Below are 25,273 nucleotides of genomic sequence, written 5' to 3'. Positions count from 1 at the left end.
CCGTCATCACTGAACCCTCAGTGAAACGCCTCTCGACTAGCCTGCTATTATGTAGGTCTGAGTGGTAGCTGATTTGGTCAGTCTGGGCCACTGGGGCCTCCCTTCTTGCCCATCCTGAGTGTGGGGCCAGCTCCTCTGCTGTAGCCGCCAGTGAAGGGGAAGGTCAGCAAAGGGCAGTGCCAGCTCAGCATGCCCCTCGAATTTCAACACACACAGTTCCTATGGCCCTCTGTGGTAACATGGGTCACAGCAGAGATCAACACAAACCCCAGCTGCCACAGAACCATGGACCCAGACATGGGCCTTGGCAGAGCTTGAGCCTGGATGTTCACCACGGCCCCAAGTGGCAGGTCAGACCACTTAGATCTGCGTGGCCCTGTGGTGGCATGATCCTCAGACTTCAACATGGCCACACATGGCAGTCTAGACCTCAGACATCCGTGTGGTCTTTGGTGGTAACACAGGCCACAGTCATCGACTGTGCTGCAGTAGGACTATAGACCCAGACATGGTCCTCAGCATTAGCCTGAGCCTGGATGTCACCATGACCCCAGGTGGCAGCACAGGTCACTCAGACAGCATGGCCCTGGGACACAACATAGCCCCAGATGTGGCCCAGGCCCCAGGTAGCTACATGGCCTTTGGTGGTAACAGGAACCACAGACTATCAAATGGGCTTTGGCAGGGCCATGAGCCCAGACATGGTCCTAGGTGGCAACACAGACCACCCAAATCCGTATGTCCTGGCAGCAACATGGCTCTCAGACACCAGCATGGCCTCAGATGGCAGGTCAGACCCTGGGCATCCTTCAGTGGTAACAGGAGCAATGGACATAAACACAAACCCTTGCTTCAATAAAGCCATGGACCCAGGCATGGCCCTCAGTGGCAGTTGGGGCCCAGATGTCCCCATGGCACCAGGTGGCAGAGCAGGTCACTCAGATCGGCATAGCCTCTGTGGTGGCACCGTCCTTAGACACCAACATGGCCACAGGCTCAGACTCCAGGCATCATGTGGTCTTAGGTGACAACATGGGCCACAATGTCAACACAGACCCTGGCTAGGGTAGGACTACAGACCCAGACATGACCCTTATCAACAGTGGGGGCCCAGATACCAACATGGCCCCTGGCTAGCAGGCCACCCACATCAGCCTGTTCCTCACTGCCTTTGTTTCTTCAATTCTGCTTCTTTCCACAGCACATGAACTGGTTCGCATCTCTTTCTCTCCCATTTCTACATCATATATTTGCTCACAATAATGGGCCTGTGGATTCTTCAGCCAGCCTGGGCCAGGAGAACCCAGCTGGGCCTGTGGATGTCTTTAGCAAACTGTCCACACTCAGCTTTTTATTGTCATTTTTCTTAGAGTTTCTATTGCTGTGATGAAACACCATGATCAAAAGCAACTTGGGAAAGGAAGAGTTTATCCGGCTTACCCTTCCAGATCATAGTCCATCACTGGAGGAACTCAGGACAGGAACTCAAGCACGTCAGGAGCCTGGAGGCAAGAGCTGATGCAGAGGCCATGGAGGGAGAGCTGCTAGTACTGGCTTATTCAACATGCTTGCTCAGCCCACTTTCTTATAGCACCCAGGACCACCAGTTCAGGGACAGCACCACCCACAATGGGCAGGGCCCTCCTTCATCAGTCACTAAGAAAATGTCCTACATCTGGATCCTATGGAGGCATTTTCTCAATTGAGGGTCCCTCCTTTTAGATAACTTTAGCTTTGTCAAACTGATATAAGACACACATAAGCCAGCACATCATTGTTTGTTTGGTTTGGTTTATAGAGATGGGGTTCCAATGTATATTCCAGGCTGGCCTTACATCAATCTTCCTGCCTCAGACTCCTCCGACATTACAGGAGTAAGTCATCATACCTTAGATTTTTGTGTTAGAGTGCAAAGTCTTAGAGATAGGGAGAGAGCTCCGTCAGCGAAGTGCCAAATTACCTTTACTCAACCGGTTTTGAGAGTGATGGCTTTGGCAAATCTTTTAGGCCAGTTATCATTGCCAGAAAGAAAATAACCAAATCCTTACCCAAAGGTCTTCTTAAATGACAGATATCTAGTTGCTCAATACTGACACTGTCCCTTATGGAATACATCTCAGAACTCAAGAACTGGTAGCTTCTAATGCCTCTAAGAATGTGCCTCAATCAACACATTGTCCACCTAGCTAAGGGACAGCTTCCTGGAATTAAGAAGGCAAAACCAAGGTTATAATTAACTCAGACTTCCTCCTCCTCTTGTACCTTGGCCATGACCTTAATCCTCACCTAGATTTTCCATCCCATCTATGGATAAAATTTTGTTCTGAATTAGATCTACTGAGCTGTGGTCCTGTTAGCCTTAGAGAATTGGCTGGATCGCTGCAGGTAATCTTAAACCACATATTTAGACTGAAGCATGACTTTTATAAACAGACAGACATCTCGTTTAGGGATAATACTGTCAGTTTTATTCCCCTGCCCCAGTTTTTTTTTTTTAACTTGTATTAAAAACAAAGCAAACATTACTTGGTAAGGATAGATCAAACAAACTTTTTCAAGGTAATTTAGAGCAAACAGCATGTTTCCATTTCCAGGAACCACAGCAATGACAATATAAAGGAAGAATGAGCAGGGATGATAAAAATGGGTGTGGCTCTGGAAATGAGCAGTTTCCGGCTGGATGATTTAAAGTCAGATCTATGTGATGATTAATGAGCCCACTCAAAGTCCTATCCTATATGACCTTCACAACTCTATTTATTTGATTTTTTGAGGCAGGGTTTCTTTGTGTAGCTTTGGCTGTCCTGGAACTAGCTTTTTAGACCGGACCGACCTTGACCTCACAGAGATTTGCCTGTTTCTGCTTTACAAGTGTTGGATTTAAAGGTATGCACCACCACTGCCTGGCAACTTTTAAAAAAATATTTAATTGTATGTCTGTATGTCTGTGTGTGAACATGAGAGTGGGTGGCCAGAGAGGACAGAAGCATCAGTTGCCCCTGGAGCTGCAGGTAGTTGTGAGTTACAGGCAGCTGTGAGCTGCCCTGCACGAGTGCTGGGAACTGAGCCCAGATCCTCTGCAAGGGCAATATATACTCTTAACTGCAGAGTCTTCTCTCCAGTCTCAGGCCTCACAGTGCAGGAGATGAAGTTGCCAGATTAAAGAATATAATGAGGAAATTTATTTACTTATTATTTTATGCATATGGACATTTTGCCTGCATATATCTTTGTGTACCACATGTGTGCCTGGAGCCTACAAAGACCAGAAGGCTTGGATTCCCTAGAACTGGAGTTACAGACAGCTGTTAGCACTCTCAACCCTGAGCCTTTTCTTCAGCCCCTATTTAGTTAGTTATTGAAACAGGGTTTCATTCTAGATTGGCCTAGAACTTACTATGCAGTCAAGGCTGACCTCAAACTCCCTACCTTGCTCCCACATCGAAGTGCTAGGGTTACAGGTATGAGCCATCTTGCCTGGTCTGAAAGAAGAAAAAGAAATATCTCACCTGCTGCCAGCCAGAGAAACAGAGCAGAGATCAGAAGTTGATTCTCTACTTCTACTGTGTGTTCTGGGATGAGATTCTAGTTTATTTAGGGTTGCATGGCCAGTGCCTTTACCACTGAGACGCCTTGCCAGCCTATGTTCTGAAGTTTTATAAGACATACTTCCTAGCAAGATATAAGGTGTGTGCTTATAATCTTAGTACTTGGGAGACTGATTGATATGAATTCAAGGTCAGTCTGAGCTACAGAGTGAGTTCTAAGCCAGTCAGCAAAACCTATAATGTGAGATTCTGTGTCAAAGAACCAAAATAATTAATTTAAAAAAAGCACGTTTCTAGATTGTTTTCCCTCTGCCAGGGATTGAACCTAGGACCTCACGCTTGCCTGCCAAGTGCTCTGTTACAGAGCTACATCCCCAGTGAGAGCTGAAAGCTGTCTAAAACTGTACTCTGCGCATCTTTGAGTCCAGGCATGTATCACACGTGGTGGAGGCACAACAGTGGTTAGATGCCACAGAGCAGTTGGCAATACCGTAACTGTCCATGTGTTAATAAACCCAAGGACCCAAGGGCTTCTTCTGTTTTTATCAGGAAGGTGGAACTTCTCTCCTTCATATGACACAGCTCCATTTCCTATCTCTAAGAGTCCAGTGGAAGGGTTAACAAAATAAGCAATCACAAGTCATAAAAGTGCAAGATGCGGTGAGATCAGCATCAGGCGTCTAGACTGCGTGTGAGGGACCCCCCAGGAGAGGCTGAGCAAGGCTGACGTGTAGAGGGTGATACTGGACTAGAAGCCAGCCAAGGGGACGAGAAGGGGAAGATGGGCACATTAGACAGCAGAGATGGGCACTGAAGCAGGATCAGACAGCTCTGAGCAGCTACACAGGATGAATTCAGCAAGGCTGGGCCACAGGAGGCAAAGGGTGGAGACTTAGAGTCAGTGGAGGATCTTGAAAAGGCTAAGCTTACTAAAGTATTTTAAAGCACCGCAATCAGATTTCCATCTTGAGAAGTTCAGCATCAGAGCACAATACTGAGAAATGCTGTGGAGAACAGCAGTACGTGGTAGGGTGCTTAGGAGAGGGAACATGAGAGGCAAACCAGAGCAAAGAGGCATTCAGCACAAGGATGTACTAGAGAAGATACTCAACAAAGCATTAGGTAGGTGTGTCTGAAATCCAGAATGGTGTTTCGTGCTAGATGCGCAGTTTGGGGAGTAGGCGGGCTGCTTAGGAAGGAATCCCACGTCAAGTGAGCACATGGATGTTTACCTATATCCTCGGCACCTACAGCCTTCCAGGCAGCAGGACTTTGGGATGTGAATTAACACATAAACTAGTGAAAATAGAGGTAGTCTAAGACTATGGCTCTGAGAAAGCGCCATTTGGAGATGGAGAGATGTGGTGATAACAAATCAAGCTTGCCTGAAGATCAGAGGGCGGAGCTAGACACGAGTTAGCCATAGAGGTCTTGACGTCTGTACTGACAGACAGGAAGTGAAATGGCTGGGTAGAGAAAGGATTATAAGGAGGGAAGAGACAGGAGCTCAGTCCTTTTTTTTTTTTTTTTTTTTTTTTTTTTTTTTTTTTTTTTGCTGAGGTGTTAGCAAGGTTAAGAGTTGGCTGTGGCTTGCTCCTTTTTCTCTCTGATCTTTCAGCATTTACACCAATATGTGGCTCTGGGTTTTTATTATTAAGACCAATGAGAACTTATGCAACAGAGAGAGGCAAGGATCTCAGACGGAAAGGTCAGGGAAATGAGAACTGAGACTGACCCCACGGCCAATCTGGTGGAAAGAGAGAATCAATTTCCAGAAGCTGTCCTCTGACCAATACACATGCATTTACACATGTGCACGCGCGCGCGCACACACACACACAGTTGAATATAAAGAAAGGAAAGTCGGGGGCTGGAGAGATGGCTCAGCGGTTAAGAGCATTGCCTGCTCTTCCAAAGGTCCTGAGTTCAATTCCCAGCAACCACATGGTGGCTCACAACCATCTGTAATGAGGTCTGGTGCCCTCTTCTGGCCTTCAGGCATACACACAGAAAGAATATTGTATACATAATAAATAAATAAATATTTAAAAAAAAAAAGAAAGGAAAGTCGTCATTGTCTGAGCTTTCCATGGATAGTTTCCATCTATAATCCCAGCACTTGGGAAACTGAGACAAAAGGATCATTAATCTGAGGCTATTCTGGGCCACATAGCAAGTACAAGGTCAGCCTAGACTCTGAGGCCCTGTCTCTAAAGACCAAAGTAAATACATAACACAGCAGAAAATCCTTGGTCTCTGGTGGCCATGATTTCAGCAGAGGTGGCAGTCAGACAATAGTGGCTTGGGGAGTATTAGGAAGGCTGTGAAGGAATGGAGAATGTGAATTTCAGTTCACTGTTTCCAGAACTTAACCTTATGTACACCAAGCCATTTTTCTTTCCTTTTTTGTTTGTTTGTTTGTTTGTCTTCTTTTGTTTTGAGACAGGGTCTTGCTCTGTAGCCAGGCTAACTTTGAACTCATGTAACTTAGATTTGTCTTGAACTCCTGATCCTCCTGTCTCTGTCTCTCTAGGGTTGAGATTACAGATGTGTTACCACATCTGGTCTTTCCCTTTTCTTCAGTCCTCCTTAAGTTGATAGACTCAATTCTTCCTGTCTTTAAATTTCTTTTTTTTTAAATCAAAATATGTTCTTTTATTCTCATACTAATGACCTTTCTTTCCTCTTTGCTAGTAAATGGAAGTGTGTAAAGATATTGTCAATCTTCTATCTTCTGTGGGTTCTCTTAATACTTTCCTCTTACCTGTTTTCTGATCTAGGCAGCCTGGTAAGCGCTCTCTCTCTCTCTCTCTCTCTCTCTCTCTCTCTCTCTCTCACACACACACACACACACACACACACACACACTTTATTTATTCAGTTTTTCTTAGATACTTGAATGTTTGAATTTACTTTATTTTATGTATAGGAGTGTTATGCCTGCATGTTTGTATGTGCACCACTTGGGTGTGTGGTGCCCATGGAGACCAGAAGAGGGCATCGGATGCCCTGAAGCTGGAGTTACAGTCTGTCATGAGAAGCTTTGCTGGGAACTGAAGAGCAAGTGCTCTTAACTGCTGATCCATCTCTCCAACTCACATGAACTCATTTCTTTCTGTTTGTCTTAGTGTTTGTTTTGCCAGGGTGTCTCTGTGTAGCCCTGGCTGTGCTGGAACTCTCTCTGTAGACCAGGCTGTCCTCAAACTACAAAGATCCGCCTGCTTCTGTTCCCCGAGTGCAGGGATTAAAGGTATGTGCCACCTGCCACTACCACCAGCTCATTTTTTGTTTGTTTTTCAAGACAGGGTTTCTTTGGTAGTCCTGGCTGTCCTAAAAGTAGCTCTGTAGAAACTGGCCTCGAACTCACAAAGATCTGCCTACCTCTACCTCTCAAGTGCTGGGACTAAAGGTTTGTGCCACCATCACCGGGCTTCTCACTCCCTACATTTAATACTTCAATAAGACTTATTCTAGCTTCAAGGATCTTCTGCATCTGGGGCCAGCTGAGATAGCTCTGCAGGAAAAGGTCCTTACTACTATGTCTGACGACCTGAATTCAAACCCTGGGACCCATGTGGTAGGAAGGGTAGACTGAGTCCTCAGAGTCGTCCTCTGACCTCCTCATTCCCACGGTGGAATGAATATACACATATAAATAAATAAACAAATAAATGCAAAACAAAAAATAGGGATGAAGAGATATTTTTGTTTTTGCTTCATGGTTTTATATGTTCTTTAGTGTTCTTGAAGAAGCTGGGAGTCAAACCCATGGCCTGACACACGTTAGGCAAATGCTTTACTGAGCTGCATCCACCACCCCCCTCTTTGATGATTCTTTTTATTGTTTTTAGATTTTGTGCGTATATGTGTGCTTATTAGTGTGTGGATACACATATGTACATGTCTGCACATGCATGTGGAGTCCAGAGAAGACAGTCAGGTGCCCTTTCTACTTCTCCGACCATAGGTTTTTCACTCCCCTAGAAGCTGACACTTTGATTAGGCTGGTGAGCCTGGGAATGCCAGGAACCTGCTTCTCCTCGCTCCCCAGTGCTAGGATCACAAGCAGGCAGCCTAGAGATGGAGCTCAGGTCCTCGTGCTTGTGTGACAAAAGCCCTTTACCAACTACTTCCCCTGCACCCCATTTTTCGGAGTGTTCTTGGATGGGGGATTTATTACATAACCATCCCTGGCCTGAAGCTCAGTGTGTAGACCAGTGTTATGCAACAGTTTTCTTTGAGGTTGAAACAATCTGGACAAGATCTTTATACAGAAAGATAAACAACTCAAAATAGCTCCAGGAAGTCCCTGAAACTGACCAGATTCATTAGCCCGGTTCCCACCAGAGTAAGCAATAAAAGGTGAGAGTCTGCCTCAGACTACAAAGAAGACTCTGAGATTTCATCAGCTGCTTAGAAGAAGCAAAGATTAGATGAGCTGCTTGGAGGATGTTTAGACCCACTGAGGCACCTGGAAAGGACCTCTCCAACCTGCTGAGCTGTCTGCAGCCTACACGGTGTGTTCCAGGTTCCCAGCCTTTGTGAGCTGTCACCCGTGCTGTAGTGGGCTTTGCATTTCTGCTCCTGTAAGTAACCCATCACCCATATTCCTGTAAGTAACCCTAATAAAGCTCATTGGTTCACCAAGTTGGGCTTTGGTGATATTTGTTCTTAGATCTGTTGCAGGATTCCTACCTGGGGTGAGAGTAGACATGTGTGTTACATCTCCTCAGGAAAAGGTTTACCACCCAACAGCCAGGCTGGCCTCCAAATTAGGGGCATCCTCTCACCTCTACTTACTAAGTTCTGAGATCACAGGCATGTGCCACCATGCCCAGTTTATCTTGGTGCAAGGGATTGAATCCAGGGTTTCAAGCACGCCAGGGAAGCAGTCTCTGTGGTGGGATTTCAGTCTATTGAGCCAATGTCTTTTGGGGGATTACAAACTTTAGGGTGCATTCTTGTCTGTGTAGGTGACAATTTATAAACTGAGGGAAAGAGCCTCTCTCTCTTGCTCTCACGCTCTTCTGGGTGGTCGGAGCAGAGCAGGCGGCATGCTGTTGGCACTTATTGCTCTGGACAGAATGAGTGGACAAACACAGGTGGATCAGCAGCGGCAACTGATTGGTTCTGTGTTGGTGAGTGTTTACCCCTATTTTATACCCAAATAGAGTCTTGAGAACGTTTACCGGACTCCCGTGGATTAAAGCCACAAGCCTTTCTAGCCCTTTTGTCTATTCCTGACAGCAGACAGAATGATCCTTCAAATGTTGAGGCACATCTTATCAACCTTCTCCTCAGAACCCTCCAACGGCTTCTCACTTAATTTTATGCCTCTGCAAAATCTAAAACCACCACTACCTCTCTCTCACCCCACCCCACTTCTTATCACTTCTCCTGTCCTTCATCTTACTGTGTCCAGTCGCAGGGTCTCTCTGTTGTCGCCCAACTACTCCCTGAAACATGCTGCTCCTCAGGGCTTGCGTGTGTGCTGGGTTATCCTTGGAGTTCTCTTCTCTGAAACATCATGTGACTCACTCTGCCTTTGCCCACAACCTGGCCATCCTTGCCGACAACTGTGTGCCGTAGCTTCTCCCAGCTCTCTCGTGGCTTTGTCTCACTGACACGGTGAGGTGACTAACAGATCTCACAGCAGACCTGTCTACACATTTACTGTTTGCTTCCCTCCCATAGACTGAGCATAGAAGGAAGCAGACTACCAAGAACACCTCGCCTGGGGTACCAGAGATAAAGATAACCGAGATGCTATTCCTGCCCTTGAGGAACCCACACTCCGGTGAGTCATGCAACCCAACAAGTAATTAGAATGGAAATGCTTTTAAAGCATTTGGACACCAGAGGCTGAGGCGCTAGGGGACGAGGCTGTTTGGGGGTGGCAGTTACTGATCTCGGCCGCCTGGGTAGTAGTTAAAGCCATGAGATCACCAGACAAGAATGTGAGAAGTGACAGAAACTCAGAGACACTGGTGTCTAAGAGTGAAAGACAGCGAAACGGGTCTGGAAAGAACCACCTAGAAGATGGAGAAGAGCCAGCTGGGCAGGGCCACCCATGACCATGCTACTAGATTGCCTTTGGGGAACTGGTATTTTCTTTGTTTTGAGACTGGGTCTGGGAGCCCACCAAGGCTGGCCTAGAACTTTATGTTTCCTCTGCTGTCCTCAAACTTTTGATCTTCCTGCCTCAGCATCCTGAGTGCTAGGTGTTGTAATAAAAAAAAAAAAAAAAAACACCATGAAGAGAAGTCACACCATGCAACAGGGCTCACATGGAAGAGAGAAAGAACAGGGCCGGGGGGGGGGGGGGCAGGGACTGGTCCCTAGGGACAAGAATGGTGGAAGAGAAAAGGGGGGAGAGAAAAAGAAAAAGTGATGGGAGGTGGGCAGGTCTACCTTTTAAAGGGGAATGTCACCAGTGTGCACAGGAGATGCTCTTAGTGACTACAGCTGGATGTATCCTGGCAGGCTCCTAAGGGCAGGCCAATGCTAACACTAGGATTGTAGGCGTCTACCATCATGCTTAGCTGAATAGCCTTTATAAAACCTACCAACAGTGCCGGGGAAAGGTCAGCACTGCAGCTATTGCCTAGTGTGCACAAGGCCCAGGCACTTCCAAACAAACAACCCAAACCCAACAAAACCTGAAACTCTAGCAAAATAAAAATATAAATCAAAGAGTCCTAACATTCTCTATTGACAGTTACTACTGTGAACATGTTATAACATCCATATATTAATCCTAATAAGAACCTAGGATTAGATACAAGGATGATCTGCTTTAGTGAAGAAAACTGATTCACCTTCCCAAGTGTACACACTCGCTAAGAAATAAAGATGTCCCCGCCAGCCGTGGTGGCATCTATAATCCTAGCACTTGGAGGCTGAGACAGAAGGATCTTGAGCTTTAAGGCAGCCTGGGCTACATAGTGAGACCCTGATTCAAAGGGAAAAAGTAAAACCAAACAGGTTTGAACTCAAGCGATTTGAGCTTCTACCCTTTTTCGCTTAAGGTTTTTTTTTTTATTGTTTTGAAATGATGTGAATGTGTGCATGTCTGTGTGGGCGTGTCTGAGTGCATGCAGGTGCCCTTGGCAGGCAGAGGCATTGAGCTCACCCAGAGCTGGAGTTACAAAGCAGTTGAGAGTCTCCCAAGGTGGGTGCTGGGAACTGAACCGTAGCTCTTTTGCGAGATGCTCTTTAGCCTCTTGGTACAACTGGAAGCACAGACCCTCCACTCTTGGAGCTCATCCTTGTGAAGGACACCAACAGTAAGGTAAGGAAACCTAGACAGGTGAGACAACTCAGTAAAAGAAGAAGCTTGCTGCTAAGCCTGACAACCTGAATTTGAGCCCTGGGACCTTCATGATGGAAGGAGAAAACTGACTTCTGCAAGTTGTCCTCTGACCTCCACAAAAGCGCTGTGGCATACAAGTGCCCCCAATAAATACATAAATTTTAAAATGTAATAAAAAAGGTTTAAAGTAAGCAAATCCAGTAAGTGCAGCAGAAGGGTCTGGGGATATAGCTGGGGTTTTTTTGTTTGTTTGTTTTGTTTTGTTTTTGATTTATTAACTTCTGTATACAGTGTTGTGTTTGCAGGCCAGACCAGAAGAGGGCACCAGATCTCATTATGGATGGTTGCGAGTCTCTGTGTCATTGCTGGGAATTGAACTCAGGACCTCTGGAAGAGGTCTTAACCGCTGAGCCACCTCTCCAGCCCAGGCATCTGTGTGTTGGTAGAGTGCTTGCGTAGCATGCATGAGGCCCTGAGTTGGAGCCCCCAGCACTGAGTAAAAATGGGTGGTACTGCTCCTCTGTAAGGAAGAGATAAATGGGAGACACTCAGAAGAAAGATATCCCAAACTTTGTGGTGGGCAGGAGAGACCTTGAAGAAGATGGAGAGGAAGAGGGGCTGCAACAAAGGAAATGTGAATTCTGGGAGGCCTGCCTTCTAGAAAGAAGACAGCTTGACTAGAGCACTTGGGAGTGGGGGAGGCAGAAGGATCAGGAAGTTCAAGGTCATCCTTCAAAACGTAGTGACTCAAAGACTAGCCTGGGCTATATGAGCCTTAATCACGAAGAGGAGAGTAGGGTAACTGGAGAGACAGTTAAGCAGTTAAGAACCCTGGCTGCTTGATCTTCCAGCGGGCCTGGGTTTGATTCCTAGTACCCACATGCTAGCTTACAATCACCTGTAACTCCAGCTCCAGGGGTTACATTGACCTCTTCTGGCCTCAGTGGGCACCAGGCAAACACTTGTGCATAGACATACATGCAGGCAAAACACCTGTATACATAGCAGTTTCTCTTAGACAGAGGGAGGGAGGAAAAATGCAGTAAAGCAGGGGATGTAGTTCAATGGTAGAGCTTGTCTAGCACAAGAGGCCTGATCAGTCTAGCGCTGTAACAGGAAAGGGGAGGGGAAGAAGTAGTGCGTGGTATCGTGAGTGCCAATGGTAGCTTCTGAGGAGGGGGCAGGAACAGAGAAGTGAAGGAAGCCTGAGAGTCAGCCAAGAGGATGCCTAGTGGAAGAACACTCTAGGCAGACAGAAGGGCAAGCGCAAAGCCTTAAGCCAAGTGTGCCTAGCTTCCAGGAACTACAAGAAAGGTCAAAGCAGTAGCAACCGAAGATAGAGTGAGGTCAGGGAGATAAGGGTTTCTGGGATTTTCATGAGATTAGGGACCAAGTGAAGAAATGTGTGGATTATATTCACATGAGTTGAAAAGATATATATGTCCAGCATTTCAGAGGCAAAGGCAGGCAGATCTCTGTGAGTTAGAAGCTGGTCTAGTCTATATTGACAGAGTATCTCAAGAAAACTTTTTTTAAGTATATATTCATATCTATGTACATATAACATATATACTTGCATATTTACATGTGCACATATAATGTTAGAGGGACAGCAGTATTATATAGACCTTCTAATTTTATGCTGTTTAATGATACTTTAAATTTTTACCTTGTAGCCGGTGGTGGTGGCACACACCTTTAATCCCAGCACTTGGGACGCAGAGATAAGTGGATCTCTGAGTTTGAGGACAGCCTGGTCTACAAAGTGAGTTCTAGGACAGTCAGGGCTACACAGAGAAACCCTCTTTCAAGAAAAACAAGCAAAAAATTTTACCTTGCATATGTCACTTTTACAGCAATTAAAAATTAGTTTAAAAATAAAGCCTTGTGTTGGAGAGTTGGTTTAGTGGTTAAGAGCACTTCTTGTTCTCGCAGAGGACCTGGGTTCAATTCCTAGCACCCACATGGTGGCTCACAACTGTCTATAACTCCAGTTCCTAGAGATCCAAATCCCCCTTCTGAATTTCTCAGACAACAGGCACTCATGTGATGCATTGCATATACGCAGTCACACACATAAACACTAAAAATTAAAATAAAAACTTAAATAAACTCTTGAAGGCCAGCAAGATAGTTGAGCAGACACCACTTGCTAAACAGGACTGACAACCTGAATCTGGTTCCCAGAGTTCCCCATGGTGGAAAGAAGCAAGAACTGATTCCCAGAAGTCATCTGCTGACACTCATATATGCGGTGTGGCGGTATGTGACTGCAGTCTCTCACATGCCCTGTACACATACGTGATAAGAAAAAAATAAAATAAGCCAGGCGGTGGTGGCACCGCACGCCATTAATCCCAGCACTCGGGAGGCAGGGGCAGGCGGATCTCAGAGACTTTGTGGCCAGCCTGATCTACAACCCGATCTACCAGTTGAGTTCCAGGACAGCCAGAGTGTTACACAGAGAAACCCTGTCTCGAAAAACCAAAATAAATAAGTAGATAGATAGATAGATAGATAGATAGATAGATAGATAGATAGATAGATAGATAGATAGATAGAATAAACTCCAGGGCTGGAAATGGAGCTCAGGTAGTACAGTGTTTTCTATCACACAGGAGGCCCTGGGTTCGCACACCAGGCATGGTAGTGTGTGTTTATAGCCCCAGCACGGGAGGTGGAGTAGGATGGTCAGGAGTTTAGTGTCGACCTCAGTTACATGGAGTGTTTAAAGCCACGTTGGGCTGTACGTACGAGACCCTCCCTGCCTCAAAAACAATTGTAGCAGCCTCTTAACCATGTGTTAGGGCCTCCAGCTAAGGTCCCTTTCTTTCCTTTTATAGGTGTGCCTCCTGAAAAAGATGCCTCCCCTTGCTTCTCCCTGCCTTCTGAACCAGCAGTCTGTCTTGGGCTTTGATGTTTCATCTAGAGATATCACCTATGTCTGCTCCAGAATGCAGTGGTTTCTCATGACTGGCATCCTGGTGCGATGGTTGCGAGTCGGAGTCCACAATGAGCCTCTGCTTCTCCCTTATTACAACGAAAATATGTGTTTTTATTTTATGTGTCAGGGTGCTTTTCCTGAATGTGTGTGTGTACCATGTGCAGGCCTGGTACCTGAGGCGGTCAGGTGTCCAATCCCCGGGACTGAGAAACCTTTGTTAGCTACCATGTGGACTGGAAATCCTAAAGAGAGTCCTCTGTGAGAGCAACACATGCTCTTAATCTCTGAGCCATTTCTTCAGCCTCTTACTACTACCGTTTAAATTTATGTGCGTGTGTGCATGCACAGGTGTGGAGGTCACAGGATAGCTTGGGGGATTCTGTTCAACTATGTGGGTCTTGGAGATTGAACGCAGGGAATCAGGCTTGGCAGCAAGTACTTTTACCTGCTGAGCTACCTCACTTGCTCTAGCCCCACCCCCTATTTCTTGACCTCCTGCCACCTTGAGAGTTGCTCTCAGTTCCTCCTACATCTTTTCTTGCAGCTTCCTCTAGTCTTCCTATACTTCACTGGGCCATTTCGTTCTCTGTCTCCTGTGACTGGGTAGTTTGGGTTAGCTTATGCAACAGACCTAAGCTGTGCCAATCAGAAGTCACTATGGCCACGATTCAGAGACATCTGGAAAGCGGAAGAAAGAAATTCCCAAATACAGAATTCCCATGTAGCTTTTACAAGGTAAAATAGCCATAAGCAGATGATAGCTACACATCACTTTTCTTTCCTTGAAAAATATGAATTTTGGCAGGACAGTGGGGGCTCATGCTCTTAATCCCAGTACTCGGGAGGCAGAGGCAGGCGGATATCTGTTAGTTTGAGGTCAACCTGATCTACAAAGAGAGTTTCAGAACAGCCAAGGCTACACAGAGAAACCTTGTCTCGAAACACCAATATATGTGTGTGTGTATAGTGTATATATACCAATATATATGTGTGTGTATACACACACACACACACACACACATATATATATATATATATGAATTATGATCACTGGTATAATTTCAAATGGAGATAGTTTGACTGATTTCAGAGTAAATGTAAAATTACAACAATAGGGCTGGAGAGATGGCTCAGCGGTTCAGAGCATTGCCTGCTCTTCCAAAGGTCCTGAGTTCAATTCCCAGCAACCACATGGTGGCTCACAACCATCTGTAATGAGGTCTGGTGCCCTCTTCTGGCCTGTAGGCATACACACAGACAGAACATTGTATACATAATAAATAAATATTAAAAAAATTACAACAATAGCAACAAAAATAAAGCCAGCTAGCACATTCAATTGCCAGAATCCTCTAACAACACCATTCCTTGGACTGACGAGACAGTTTGGTGATAAAGGTACTTGCTTCCAAGCCTGGCTACTTGAGTTCAGTCCCTGGAACCCATGTAGCGGAAGGAGGAAAGTGACTCCTGCAAGCTGTCCTCGGACTTCCACACACATGGGATGGTATGCACCAACCCATACACACATACACACAAATACATACACAATAATAAATGTTTATAAATACCCAAATAAATCAACAAAAAATGTAAAGCTCTTTAGAGCGAATCCCCAATCAACCATAAAGCTGGGAAGAACCATTTATTTAGAAAGCATGAATTGGGCTTATATAGACTGCCTGTATACAGCGGATACAAGCATGAGTAATCCATGGCTCCTGTCTTCACAAAGGTTTGCCCCCCAAATTAGCTAGACCTTGTCTTTGGCAGAAAGCCAGCTGCTGTCTATTCTAGATTCACTAAAACCCTTTCAGTCATAAATAGAACTATGCCAAATTCTTCTCAAGTTCAGAAATGAAAACTAGTAGACATGGGGACTACAATTACTGCTTTAAAAAAATAATGTTTTATTTTTATTTTATTTGCATTGGTGTTTTGCCTGCATATGTGAGGATGTCAGATCTTGGAGTTATAGACAATTGTTAGCTGCCATGTGGGTGCTGGGAATTGAACCTGGATCCTCTGGAAGAGCAGTCAGTGCCCTTAACTGCTGAGCCATCTCTCCAGCCTGCAACTATTTTTTTTAAAAATATTTATTTATTTATTTATTATGTATACAATATTCTGTCTGTGTGTATGCCTACAGGCCAGAAGAGAGCACCAGACCCCATTACAGATGGTTGTGAGCCACCATGTGGTTGCTGGGAATTGAACTCAGGACCTTTGGAAGAGCAGGGAATGCTCTTAACCTCTGAGCCATCTCTCCAGCCCTCCAGCCTGCAATTATTGCTTTCTATTTTACTTTGTTAGTTTGTCTTTTAGCCCAGGAGTCTAGCCTTGAACTCAGTGTGCAGTCCAGACTAGCTTTACATTCTCCATCCACTGTTCTGCCTGGCTAGTGCCAAGATTACAGGTGTACACTACATGCCCAGGCTGCACCATCACCTCCATAATATAAGGGGGCCTTTATTAAAGAGTTATAGATGTGCTCTTTTCAGAAGAAAGCAATACCCAGAAATTCTGACCAGTTCCATGTTCTGTGATGATCCTGTGGGGGGAATTTAAATGATCCAGCCAGCTTCTTGTCTCAGTTCAAAGACCTTTGGGTCTGCTGTACTGATGATACACTGTGTTCATTTGGAGGAAGGAAACTGAGAGAGCTGTCGTCACCAATGGAAAAGAAAATCTGGGTGAAGGACTTGGAAGGTTGAAGCAGAAGGATCAGGAGTTAGGTCATGCTAAGCTATATAGCAAGTTTGAGGTCAGCCTGGGTTATTTGAAACCCGGTCTCAAAACAGAGAAAAAAAAAATATACGTAGGTTCTATTCTTAGCATTAACAAACAAACCAACAAGCGAACCGTGTGTGTTGTTTCTATTTGAATAAGAAAGAAGATACTTAGAATATATAATTTAATCTTCATAGCAATCTCGTGAAGTTGCTATTAAGATTCTAATTTTTGCAAATGAGGAGATAGGCATATGGCCAGGTACCTCGCTCAAGGTGTATACCTAAAAGTATTGGACCTGCAAATCAAGCTTATATTTGTGACTCCGAGCCCATGTTAGTTCCACCATGATACTCATTTTGCAGTGAGGAGTCCTCAGGGTAGAGAGAAAGAGAGCTAACCACTAGGAGTCCCTTTGATTAAAAAAAAAAAAAAACAATAGGTTTATTCATTTTATATGTAAGTGTTTGCTTACATATATGTATGTATACCATTTGTATATCTGCTGTCCATGGAGGTCAGAAGAGGACTTTGGATTCCCTGGAACTGGAATTAGGATGGTTGTGATTCATCATATGAATACTGATAATTGAGCCCAGGCCTCTGCAAAGCAACAAGTGCTCTTAACTGCTGAGCCAACCTCTCCAGCCTCTAGAGGTCTCTTTAAAGCCAGAGTAATTTATGAGTTCTCAGAAATGGGCAAAGTTTGGGGTTTCCTTCCTGAAGGGTTCCTTCTCTCATTTGGAAAAAATGTAAAATATGTGCGTTTTTATTAGGATGGCAAAGATCAAGAAGGTTAAGAAAAACTTTCAGAAAGGTTATGGAGAAAGAAGCCCTCTTCAGTATTTTTGATGGGAATATGAAATACTTGAACAACCTTTATTGGCTGGGGACAATTTGGTAATATCTATCAAAATCATATGTGTACATACTTTGGGTTCAGCAACTACACTTCTAGGACTCTATACTAAAAGAATATTACACAGTGGCAAACTGGTGTGTGTTCAAAGTTGTGCACTGTGTTATTGTGTGGAATTGAGTGGAATGGCTGGACATGGTGGCTCATACCTATAATCACAGCATTCAACCGAGGCAAGAGGATTGCCTCAACTTTGAGGTCAGTCTGGGCTACAGACTGGGTTCCAGGGGAGCATGGGCTACACAGTGAAACCCTGGGTTTGTTTTATTTTCAAATGAGATGGCTTAGTTGTTGAGGGCACTGGCTGCTCCTACAGAGAACCCATGTTCAATTCTTAGCACCCACATGGTGGTCCAAAACCATCTTTAACTGCAGTTTAAGGGGATTCCCATTCCTTCTTCTGGCTTCCACAGGCACTGCATGCAGGTGGTGCCTAGACATACACACAGGCTAAACAGCCATACACATAAAGTAAAAATAAGAGAGAGAAGGAAGAGGAGGAGGAGGGCATTTAGTGGCTAGAAAGTAATATAAGTCTCTACTAACAGACATCTAGTTAAATTAAACTGTGCATTTTCCAGACAGCCCCAAGAGTGATAAAAAACAATTTCCTAGCTTTATTAAGTGAAACTGCTGTGATGCCAGGAATGGACTTGATATCTTTGCATTTATGGAAAGAGGTCCCTATGGATTTGCTTGTTTAGGCATAGGTTATCTTTGAAGTATATGCACAAACGGTGACTTTTGCTGCCGCTAAGAGTAAGACAGGACTGAGGGCAGCAATGCAGTAGCTCAGAACCAGTGCAGTGGGATTTTAAATTTCATTAACATTTTATCCACACAAAGTTAGACAAAGCGGCGCATGTAATTCCAGTACTCAGAGGTAGAAGCAGGGGGATCTTTGTAAGTTTGAGACTAGGTTGGTTTACATAGCTGGCTGGGGTCTAGGTTAGTTAGATCATCTCAAAAAAAAAATTAAGAGATGGGGGTTAGGGGCCTGGAGAGAGCCTTAGCAGTTAAGAATACAAGCGGCTCATGCAGAGGACTGAGGTTTGTTTCCCATCTATAACAGGTGGCTCACCACTGCCTGTCACTTCAGTCCCAGGAGTTTTGATGTCTTCTCTTGACCTCTGTGGGTAATTCTTGCTGTGCATACAAACAAGCAGACACATAAACAAACAAACAAACTAGTGTTTAAAAAATAGGCGATGGGGGTGTAGATGAAGTGTTTGCTGCACTCGCAAAGTCCTGGGTCTGATCCCAAGCCCCACACTAAAACAGGTACGGTGGGGCACACCTGTATTCCAGATACTCTCGAGGTAGAACGTTCAGCGTCATCCTTGGCTACACAGAAAGTTCAAGATCAGTCTCAAATAGATGAGGCCATGTCTCAAAAATAAATATTAAAAAAACATTAACCACATGACTATATTAGGTATGCAAGAGAAATGAGTCAAAATTTAATACCGAAAATAAAGCACACACAGTTTCAGGTAACATGAGAAGAGCATAGAATAGTCTCTATGTGTGTCCTCAACCCCCTGTGTGTGTTGGTGCTCAGGATCAAACCCAGGGCTTTCCAAATGCTAGGCAGCTGCTCTTCCACTGAATGTCTTTCTGCTGTCCACAGTCCAGTTTCTGGATACTTGGTGTTAGATCCCACCAAGCTGCAGACCTATTACTATGTATGTAGTCTAGGACATTACTCAGTTTCCCTACTTGTAAAAAAAAAAAAGAATTATCTTACATGATTAGTAAGAACTGAATACACATAAAGCATTTGGCCTCATAGAACATACTAGACAAAAGCAAGTTATAATCGCTATTTTTCCTCTAAAACATTCAGTCATAAACCAAATCTGATCCATCTGATCCTCTCTGCACTAGCCTGAAAGACCAACTCTCAAGGAGTTCTCCCCCACTTCCCAGGCTCGTGTCTTCACAATCTTCAAAGACATTCTCCATTCTTGTTGCTGCCAGACCTCCCACCTGTGCTAAATGAAGTGTGCTTGTAGGGAGAGGTTACTCAGAATCCGGCGGGTTTGTTTTCTCAAAGGCGGAGGGCGGGAAGAAATTCTGTTGACACAGTTATATAAAGCCTGTCACTCAGTCCCCTGCCTACTACCTCTGTAGGCCGTTATGCATATTAAAGAAGGGGGGCGGCAAATACAAAAGAAAAATAAGCGAGAGAGAGTGAGAGAGGCAACAAATCAGGATGCTTGCGAGAATCCACGTGGTCGCCAATCTGTAACTGATCAGAGCAGCTATACTGAAGCAAAAACCCCAGAGTCTAACGCTAAATATATTGCAATAGAGAAATCATCCACAATGGGGTGTGTTATGTCCTAAGCAGAGTTGTGGGGCTGCTGTTTAATAGCCTCTCGCTGCTCCCACTCTCTCTGTACCTACTAAGCCATGAGAAGCAACAACGGAATCTGGCTGTGCGTGCGTTGTGTGAGTGTGCGTTTTGCAAACCATCTGGGCCCCATCCTGCGCGGTTGGAACGATGATCGATCCCGGACCAGTTTGGGGAGTTGGGGTTTGACTGTGTCTCCTCCCTTTCTCTGTTCCCTTCCTCCCCACAACCCCATTCGTTCGCTGGCACAGTTGTCTCTCCGTAGGAAGGATGTAGGTTTTTCAGCACCAGGAGGCCGTGGACCTCTGGAGGCGTGCAAAACAACCTCCAGTGGGTTAGAGCTGGTTTCTACCTGCCTTACTACGACCCTCACTGCCCTTCCTAAATCGGCTGTCCTAGGCGATCCTAGTCGGAGTAGTGCCCGCTACGGGTGCGGGAGACCTGGAAGGCTGCGTGACCTTCCAGCGAACTCCACCTCGGTTGGAGGGTGGGGGGAGATGGAGTCTGCTCAGGGTCTGCAGGCAGTGTATCGATCCCCCCCAGCCTCAGCCAACGCATATTCTTCGGGCAGCAATCCCTCCTCCCTCCCTCCTTGATTTTTCCATCCCCGCAGGCTTCTAACGCCTTGCTAGAGGCGCCCTCTCCTATTCCCCGCAATAAAGTAAACCCCGTGGATATTCACACTACCCCCTCCCGCCGCTCCCCTATCCATCTTCCCTCTCCCTCCCTCTAGGCTTGCTAACCCTGCGCCCAGAGCTTGCCGGCGGCGGGCCCCTTCCACCCAGTGTATCATAATGCCCAACGACCCCCCCCCCCCATCATGAGAAATGTGCTGGCGAGCCCCCTCCCTTCGCGTGCATACATTAGGGTCCGCTTTGCATGCAGCGGCAAGCTGGTAGCGGAGGAAGAAGGGGCGGGGCGCCTTTGCCCGCCTCTTCCCTTTGGGCCCAGTCCGTTAGCCACCCAGTTTCAGCTCCGTTGTAACGCCAGGTCGTTCGCGCAGCGCACGCCGTGGGCTCCAACGTCCGGGCTGGGAAAACACACCCCAACTCGGCAGAAGGGCACGAAAGCCAGAAGCTCCTTGCCTCTCTCCAGCGCACAGTGGGGCGAGGAGGTGGCGGAAGCCCGCCACTCGGTCGTGTGCATTTAGAGAGAGCTCCAAGCATGAAGATGGGAGGGGCTCCTCTTTTATTGGATTTTATTTTTTAAAGCGCGTTCACCGAGGCCCTTGCCATTTTGCATAGACTCAACTGGGCCACGCTTCGGTTTTGCATGGAGTACAATGGGGCTTTCTGGATTCTAGAAGCGTTCCATGAGGGCTAAGCCCGCCGCTCTCCAAGGCGGAGAAGGCTCGCTCCTCCCGGGACCCAGCAGCCGCGCCGCACTGGAAGCGGCTCTCCTGGGCAGCTCGAGTCTCTGCGCGTCCCGGGAACGTGTGTAATCGGCCCCTCGGCTCTCCCGGCAGCGGGCCACCCGCTCCCTCCGCCTCCATCCTCCCGCCGCCCTCGCCCCCTCCCCCTCTCCCCGGAACCCGCCTCCGCTCCGGGCTCCAGGGCTTCCTCCCCCCCCCACCCCAATCTTCCCTGGCGCTGCCGCTCCCGGAGGGCGGGGCATGCACTTATCCAGGTTGCGGGGCGGGAGGAGCCGGGCCCGGGGCTCGGCATAGAGCAGCAGCCGCCGGGCGGCGGAGGCGGAGGCCAGAGGCCCATATGCAGATTGCAGGGCAAGCAAGCGCCACCCGGCGCTCGGCATAGAGGGCCGCGGGGTGCGATCGGCCGGGCGGTGCCAGGCGGGTTAGGCAGGTTCCGGGGCCCGCCGCTCCCCCCCCTCCGCCTCCCCGCCCCCCTGTGTTGTCGCCTCTCCCTCTCGCTGCTTCACTTACGGGGCGAACATGGCGCACAGCTGTCGGTGGCGCTTCCCCGCCCGACCCGGGACCACCGGGGGCGGTGGCGGCGGGGGGCGCCGGGGCCTAGGGGGCGCCCCGCGGCAACGCGTCCCGGCCTTGCTGCTTCCCCCCGGGCCCCCGGCCGGCGGTGGCGGCCCCGGGGCGCCCCCCTCCCCCCCGGCGGTGGCGGCGGCGGCGGGAAGCAGCGGGGCTGGGGTTCCAGGGGGAGCGGCCGCCGCCTCAGCAGCCTCTTCGTCGTCTGCCTCGTCTTCGTCTTCGTCATCGTCCTCAGCCTCCTCAGGGCCAGCCCTGCTCCGGGTGGGCCCGGGCTTCGACGCGGCGCTGCAGGTCTCGGCCGCCATCGGCACCAACCTGCGCCGGTTCCGGGCAGTGTTTGGGGAGAGCGGCGGGGGAGGCGGCAGCGGAGAGGTAAGGGGGCGAGGAACCCCCGGGTCTGGGGTCTCGACCCTCTGAGGAACCCCTCCCCTCCCCCATCCAGGTTTGAGGAGCATCCCAATCTTGGAAACATCCTGGGGTCCCTAACCCGGGGCAAATGGCCCTCCCATTTTGGGACCCCCCCTTATGGACTGCAGGCCCCCAGGCGCCTTACCCGAGGGTTCAACCCCTTCTGGCTAAGGGCGTTTACCCCCTACACCGCCTTCTTTCCCCGGACCCTTCCCCAAATCCCTTGGCACAGACCCCCTTGCGGGGGTTTCCCATCCCGGGACTGAACCCCTCCTCCCTTTCACAGATTACCTCATCCGAGCCAGATTCCTCCCTCCCTCTGCCAGAGACCTGATCCCGCCACATCTCCGCCTCCTTTCCTGGGCAGATGTGTTACTCCTAGGGCAGTCTTCCCCTTGGACATCTCTCGGGTGGTGGCTTCATCCAGAGCCATGTTCTTCTCCTGGCCCATGGGAAATCCAGGTGCCTTGCTGCACCTTGCTTTCGAAAAACCTGACCAACCCTCTCTCCATCTCCAGCCAGGTCTTCACCTTGCCAGCCACTCCCCCTTCTCTCACCTGTACTCCCAGCCCACTCCCACCTCCAGCACACCGGGCCTCCTCGTCCCGCCCCACCCCACGGGAAACCTTTCCCCTCTACCTTGCCTGTCCTCATCTCTCCTGCGAAGATAACAGTGCTTTCCCCTGCGTTAGTCCCTTTCCCCGTCTTCCAGGGCTGCGGTTCCTAGGCTGCTGGTGTCAGGGATTTACCTCCAACTCCACCCCTTTCCCTCCTTTAGATGAAGGACCAACGGTGTGTTAGAGGGAAAATGGCCCAGTGTCCCCCTAAACTTGGAGCACAGCTACTTTCCAGTATTCTCCTTGAGAGGGAGCAGACTTTCCCTCCAGCTCTAGAGAAAGGGGGCCCCCAGTGAGGGGTGATGTTTGTGGGGGGACTAGAACAGCATCCTCCCAAGGGAAGCAGCTGGTCTCTTACCCCACCCACTGCGCCTGAGAGCTTGCAGCCTCTGGCCCTGGCTCCCTCCCGCCCTTCTCTCTCTCTCTTTCTCTTTTTCCCCCTCGTCATTTTATTATTGATCCACCTTTTCCTAGGCCAATCCTGGGGCTTGGTAGGGGTGGAGGAGAGCCCGGCTGGGGTGAGAGTAGATAAGGGACAGTTTTACGTTAGTGTGGTGGCAATGGTGGTTGCTTTGGGTTGGGAAAAAGAGGAGGATCATGGAGCAAAGTTAGTCTTTGGGAGAAGGTAAGATTATTTGTGATTCCTATTGGGAGACTCAAGGTGGGTGGTGGGTCAGCGCTTTGCCCCTTCCCAGTGAGTAATCGGTTGAGAACCGGGATGCTTTGATAAGCGGTCTTCAGCCTTTTTCAGCAGAAAGGAAAGTTGCCCAGGGAAGGGAAGTTGAGTTCAGGTTCAGTCAGTTGCGTTGCGCATTTGTTTTCCATTGGATGCAGAAAGGGCAGTTTGAGTCGCAGGAGGGGGGGGGGATGGGATGGGGGATGCTAGGGGGAGGAAGAGCAGCTGCCAGGGGCTGAAGTGAAGGGGGGTAGGGGTTTGTTGCTCTGTAGTGCTGTTGATTGAAACAGAAAGGGAAAGATAGCAACCAGCAGTTTCCTGCGTGCTCTGCCGTTGGGGCAAACCCCTTGTGGCCCCTTATGCCCTGCACCCCTTTAGATTTAGCAAAGGCCTTAGGAAGACCGGCAGGGAGGAGATCCTAAGGAGCTGTCCTTTTTTTTTTTCCCCCTCAGTTGTTAGTCTCCCAGCCTCCTTTTAAAAATTGTTTCTAAGGCAGCTGGCTCAGGAGACTGACAACAACCCCCCTTCTGACGGAGCCAGGAGGACGTGATGGGGGCGTGTTCCTTTCTGTGTAGCTAGCTAGCTGCAGCATCCTCTTTGCCTGCCTCTCTCAGCTCTGTCTCCACCTCCTTTTCCCAGCCTTCAGAAGGCTGCTGCAGTAAGCAGGGTTGTTTGAGAGTGTTTTATTGGTTGCTGTAGATTATTAATTTTTTTGAAAGGCCAATTCTGTATTTTTTAAGCTAACAACACAGATCCCATGTAGTTGGAGAACCAAAGGCCTCATACATGACAAAAAGACTGAACCGTTCAGGTTACTTGCATGGAGTTGGTGCTTAAATGTGAGTTGATTTTGCTTTTTTAAAAAATACAGCAGCAAAAAAAAAAAAGTCTTACATTGACTTATCATTTACCTACGTGTTTTCAAAATTGAGACTAGACTGGTTATATGTAGAATTTTATTTTTGTGTATATTTGAGTGTTCTAAGAAAGTCTCTATTAGGAGAAGTTGGTCTGCTTTATGGCGATGCCCAAAGCAGAAGCATTTCGTTGTTGGCATGCTTATGCATTTCGTATTGAAGGACCATGTGTCCAAGGTCTCAATGTTCTTATCACACATTCAAAAGCAAAGTTTTATGTCAACAGCTTCCAATCATAACTTTTTAAGAGACTGGTTAGAGAGAGAGAGACCTAGATCCAGGCAGGGATCTAATATCTGGGCATCAGAATATTTTATCTGTTGGTCTTTGACAAAAACTACCTATGAGGTTTTAATCGGTTTCTTACCTGTCAATATTCTGGTTGTGAGCTAGCTCTTTATTTTGCCTTACTGGGTAATTTGTTGTGTAAAACTTGTCGGGGAATTTCAGTTCCTATGAATAAGATCAAGTATGATGAGTTTTTCCTCTTTAGGACTTGTGCCTATGAATGGTAGTCACTCTTCCATTGTGAAAAGGGCAGGTGACCCCTTGCCTTAAATCCAGTGTTAGTTTTTTTTTTCTAAACTGGACTTGAATGAGCTGTTGGTAAGCTTTCTATCTGGTCGTTGGGGGCCATGTAGCACAGGCTGATGGTATGTGTCGTACATGGTAAACAAGAGTGGGAGCCTCTTCTGACCTGGCGACTTTCAGCATAGAAACCAAGCATTTGGTGACACAGTCTTACACATCAGTGATAGAGTTCCACAGGTCTTAATCCAGACTGGCATACTTAAATTATCCTTAAGGTTGCTTCTTAGAAGTTATCTGCTTCTGAGGAGGTCTCGTCTGGACTCTTGGAGTTGTTATGTGACCCAGAACGATTCTAACCTCTTTAAATTGTGGT

At 47.4% G+C, this 25,273-nt stretch overlaps 1 protein-coding gene and 1 non-coding gene across 5 annotated transcripts in view; one reads left to right on the top strand and one right to left on the bottom strand.

The window, feature by feature from the left end:
• Positions 1–3,998: 3,998 nt before the first annotated feature.
• LOC130874030 (U6atac minor spliceosomal RNA) lies at positions 3,999–4,128 on the bottom strand. Its single transcript, XR_009057079.1, has one exon. It is a non-coding gene; the product is annotated as a U6atac minor spliceosomal RNA (small nuclear RNA).
• Positions 4,129–21,548: 17,420 nt separating this feature from the next.
• The window catches only part of Kmt2a (lysine methyltransferase 2A), an 85,013-nt gene continuing 81,288 nt past the window's right edge, over positions 21,549–25,273 (top strand). For all 4 annotated transcript variants that reach the window (XM_057768829.1, XM_057768830.1, XM_057768831.1 and 1 more), the window contains exon 1: positions 21,549–22,123. In XM_057768829.1, coding sequence (XP_057624812.1) covers positions 21,701–22,123 — 423 coding nt within the window. In that variant the 5' untranslated portion in view covers positions 21,549–21,700. The remainder of the gene's footprint in view (positions 22,124–25,273) is intronic.

Source organism: Chionomys nivalis, chromosome 4, assembly GCF_950005125.1.
Source record: "Chionomys nivalis chromosome 4, mChiNiv1.1, whole genome shotgun sequence".
Taxonomy (NCBI): Eukaryota; Metazoa; Chordata; class Mammalia; order Rodentia; family Cricetidae; genus Chionomys; species Chionomys nivalis.
The sequence above is the reverse complement of the archived record's forward strand: the minus strand, read 5'-3'. Positions and strand labels throughout refer to the sequence as shown.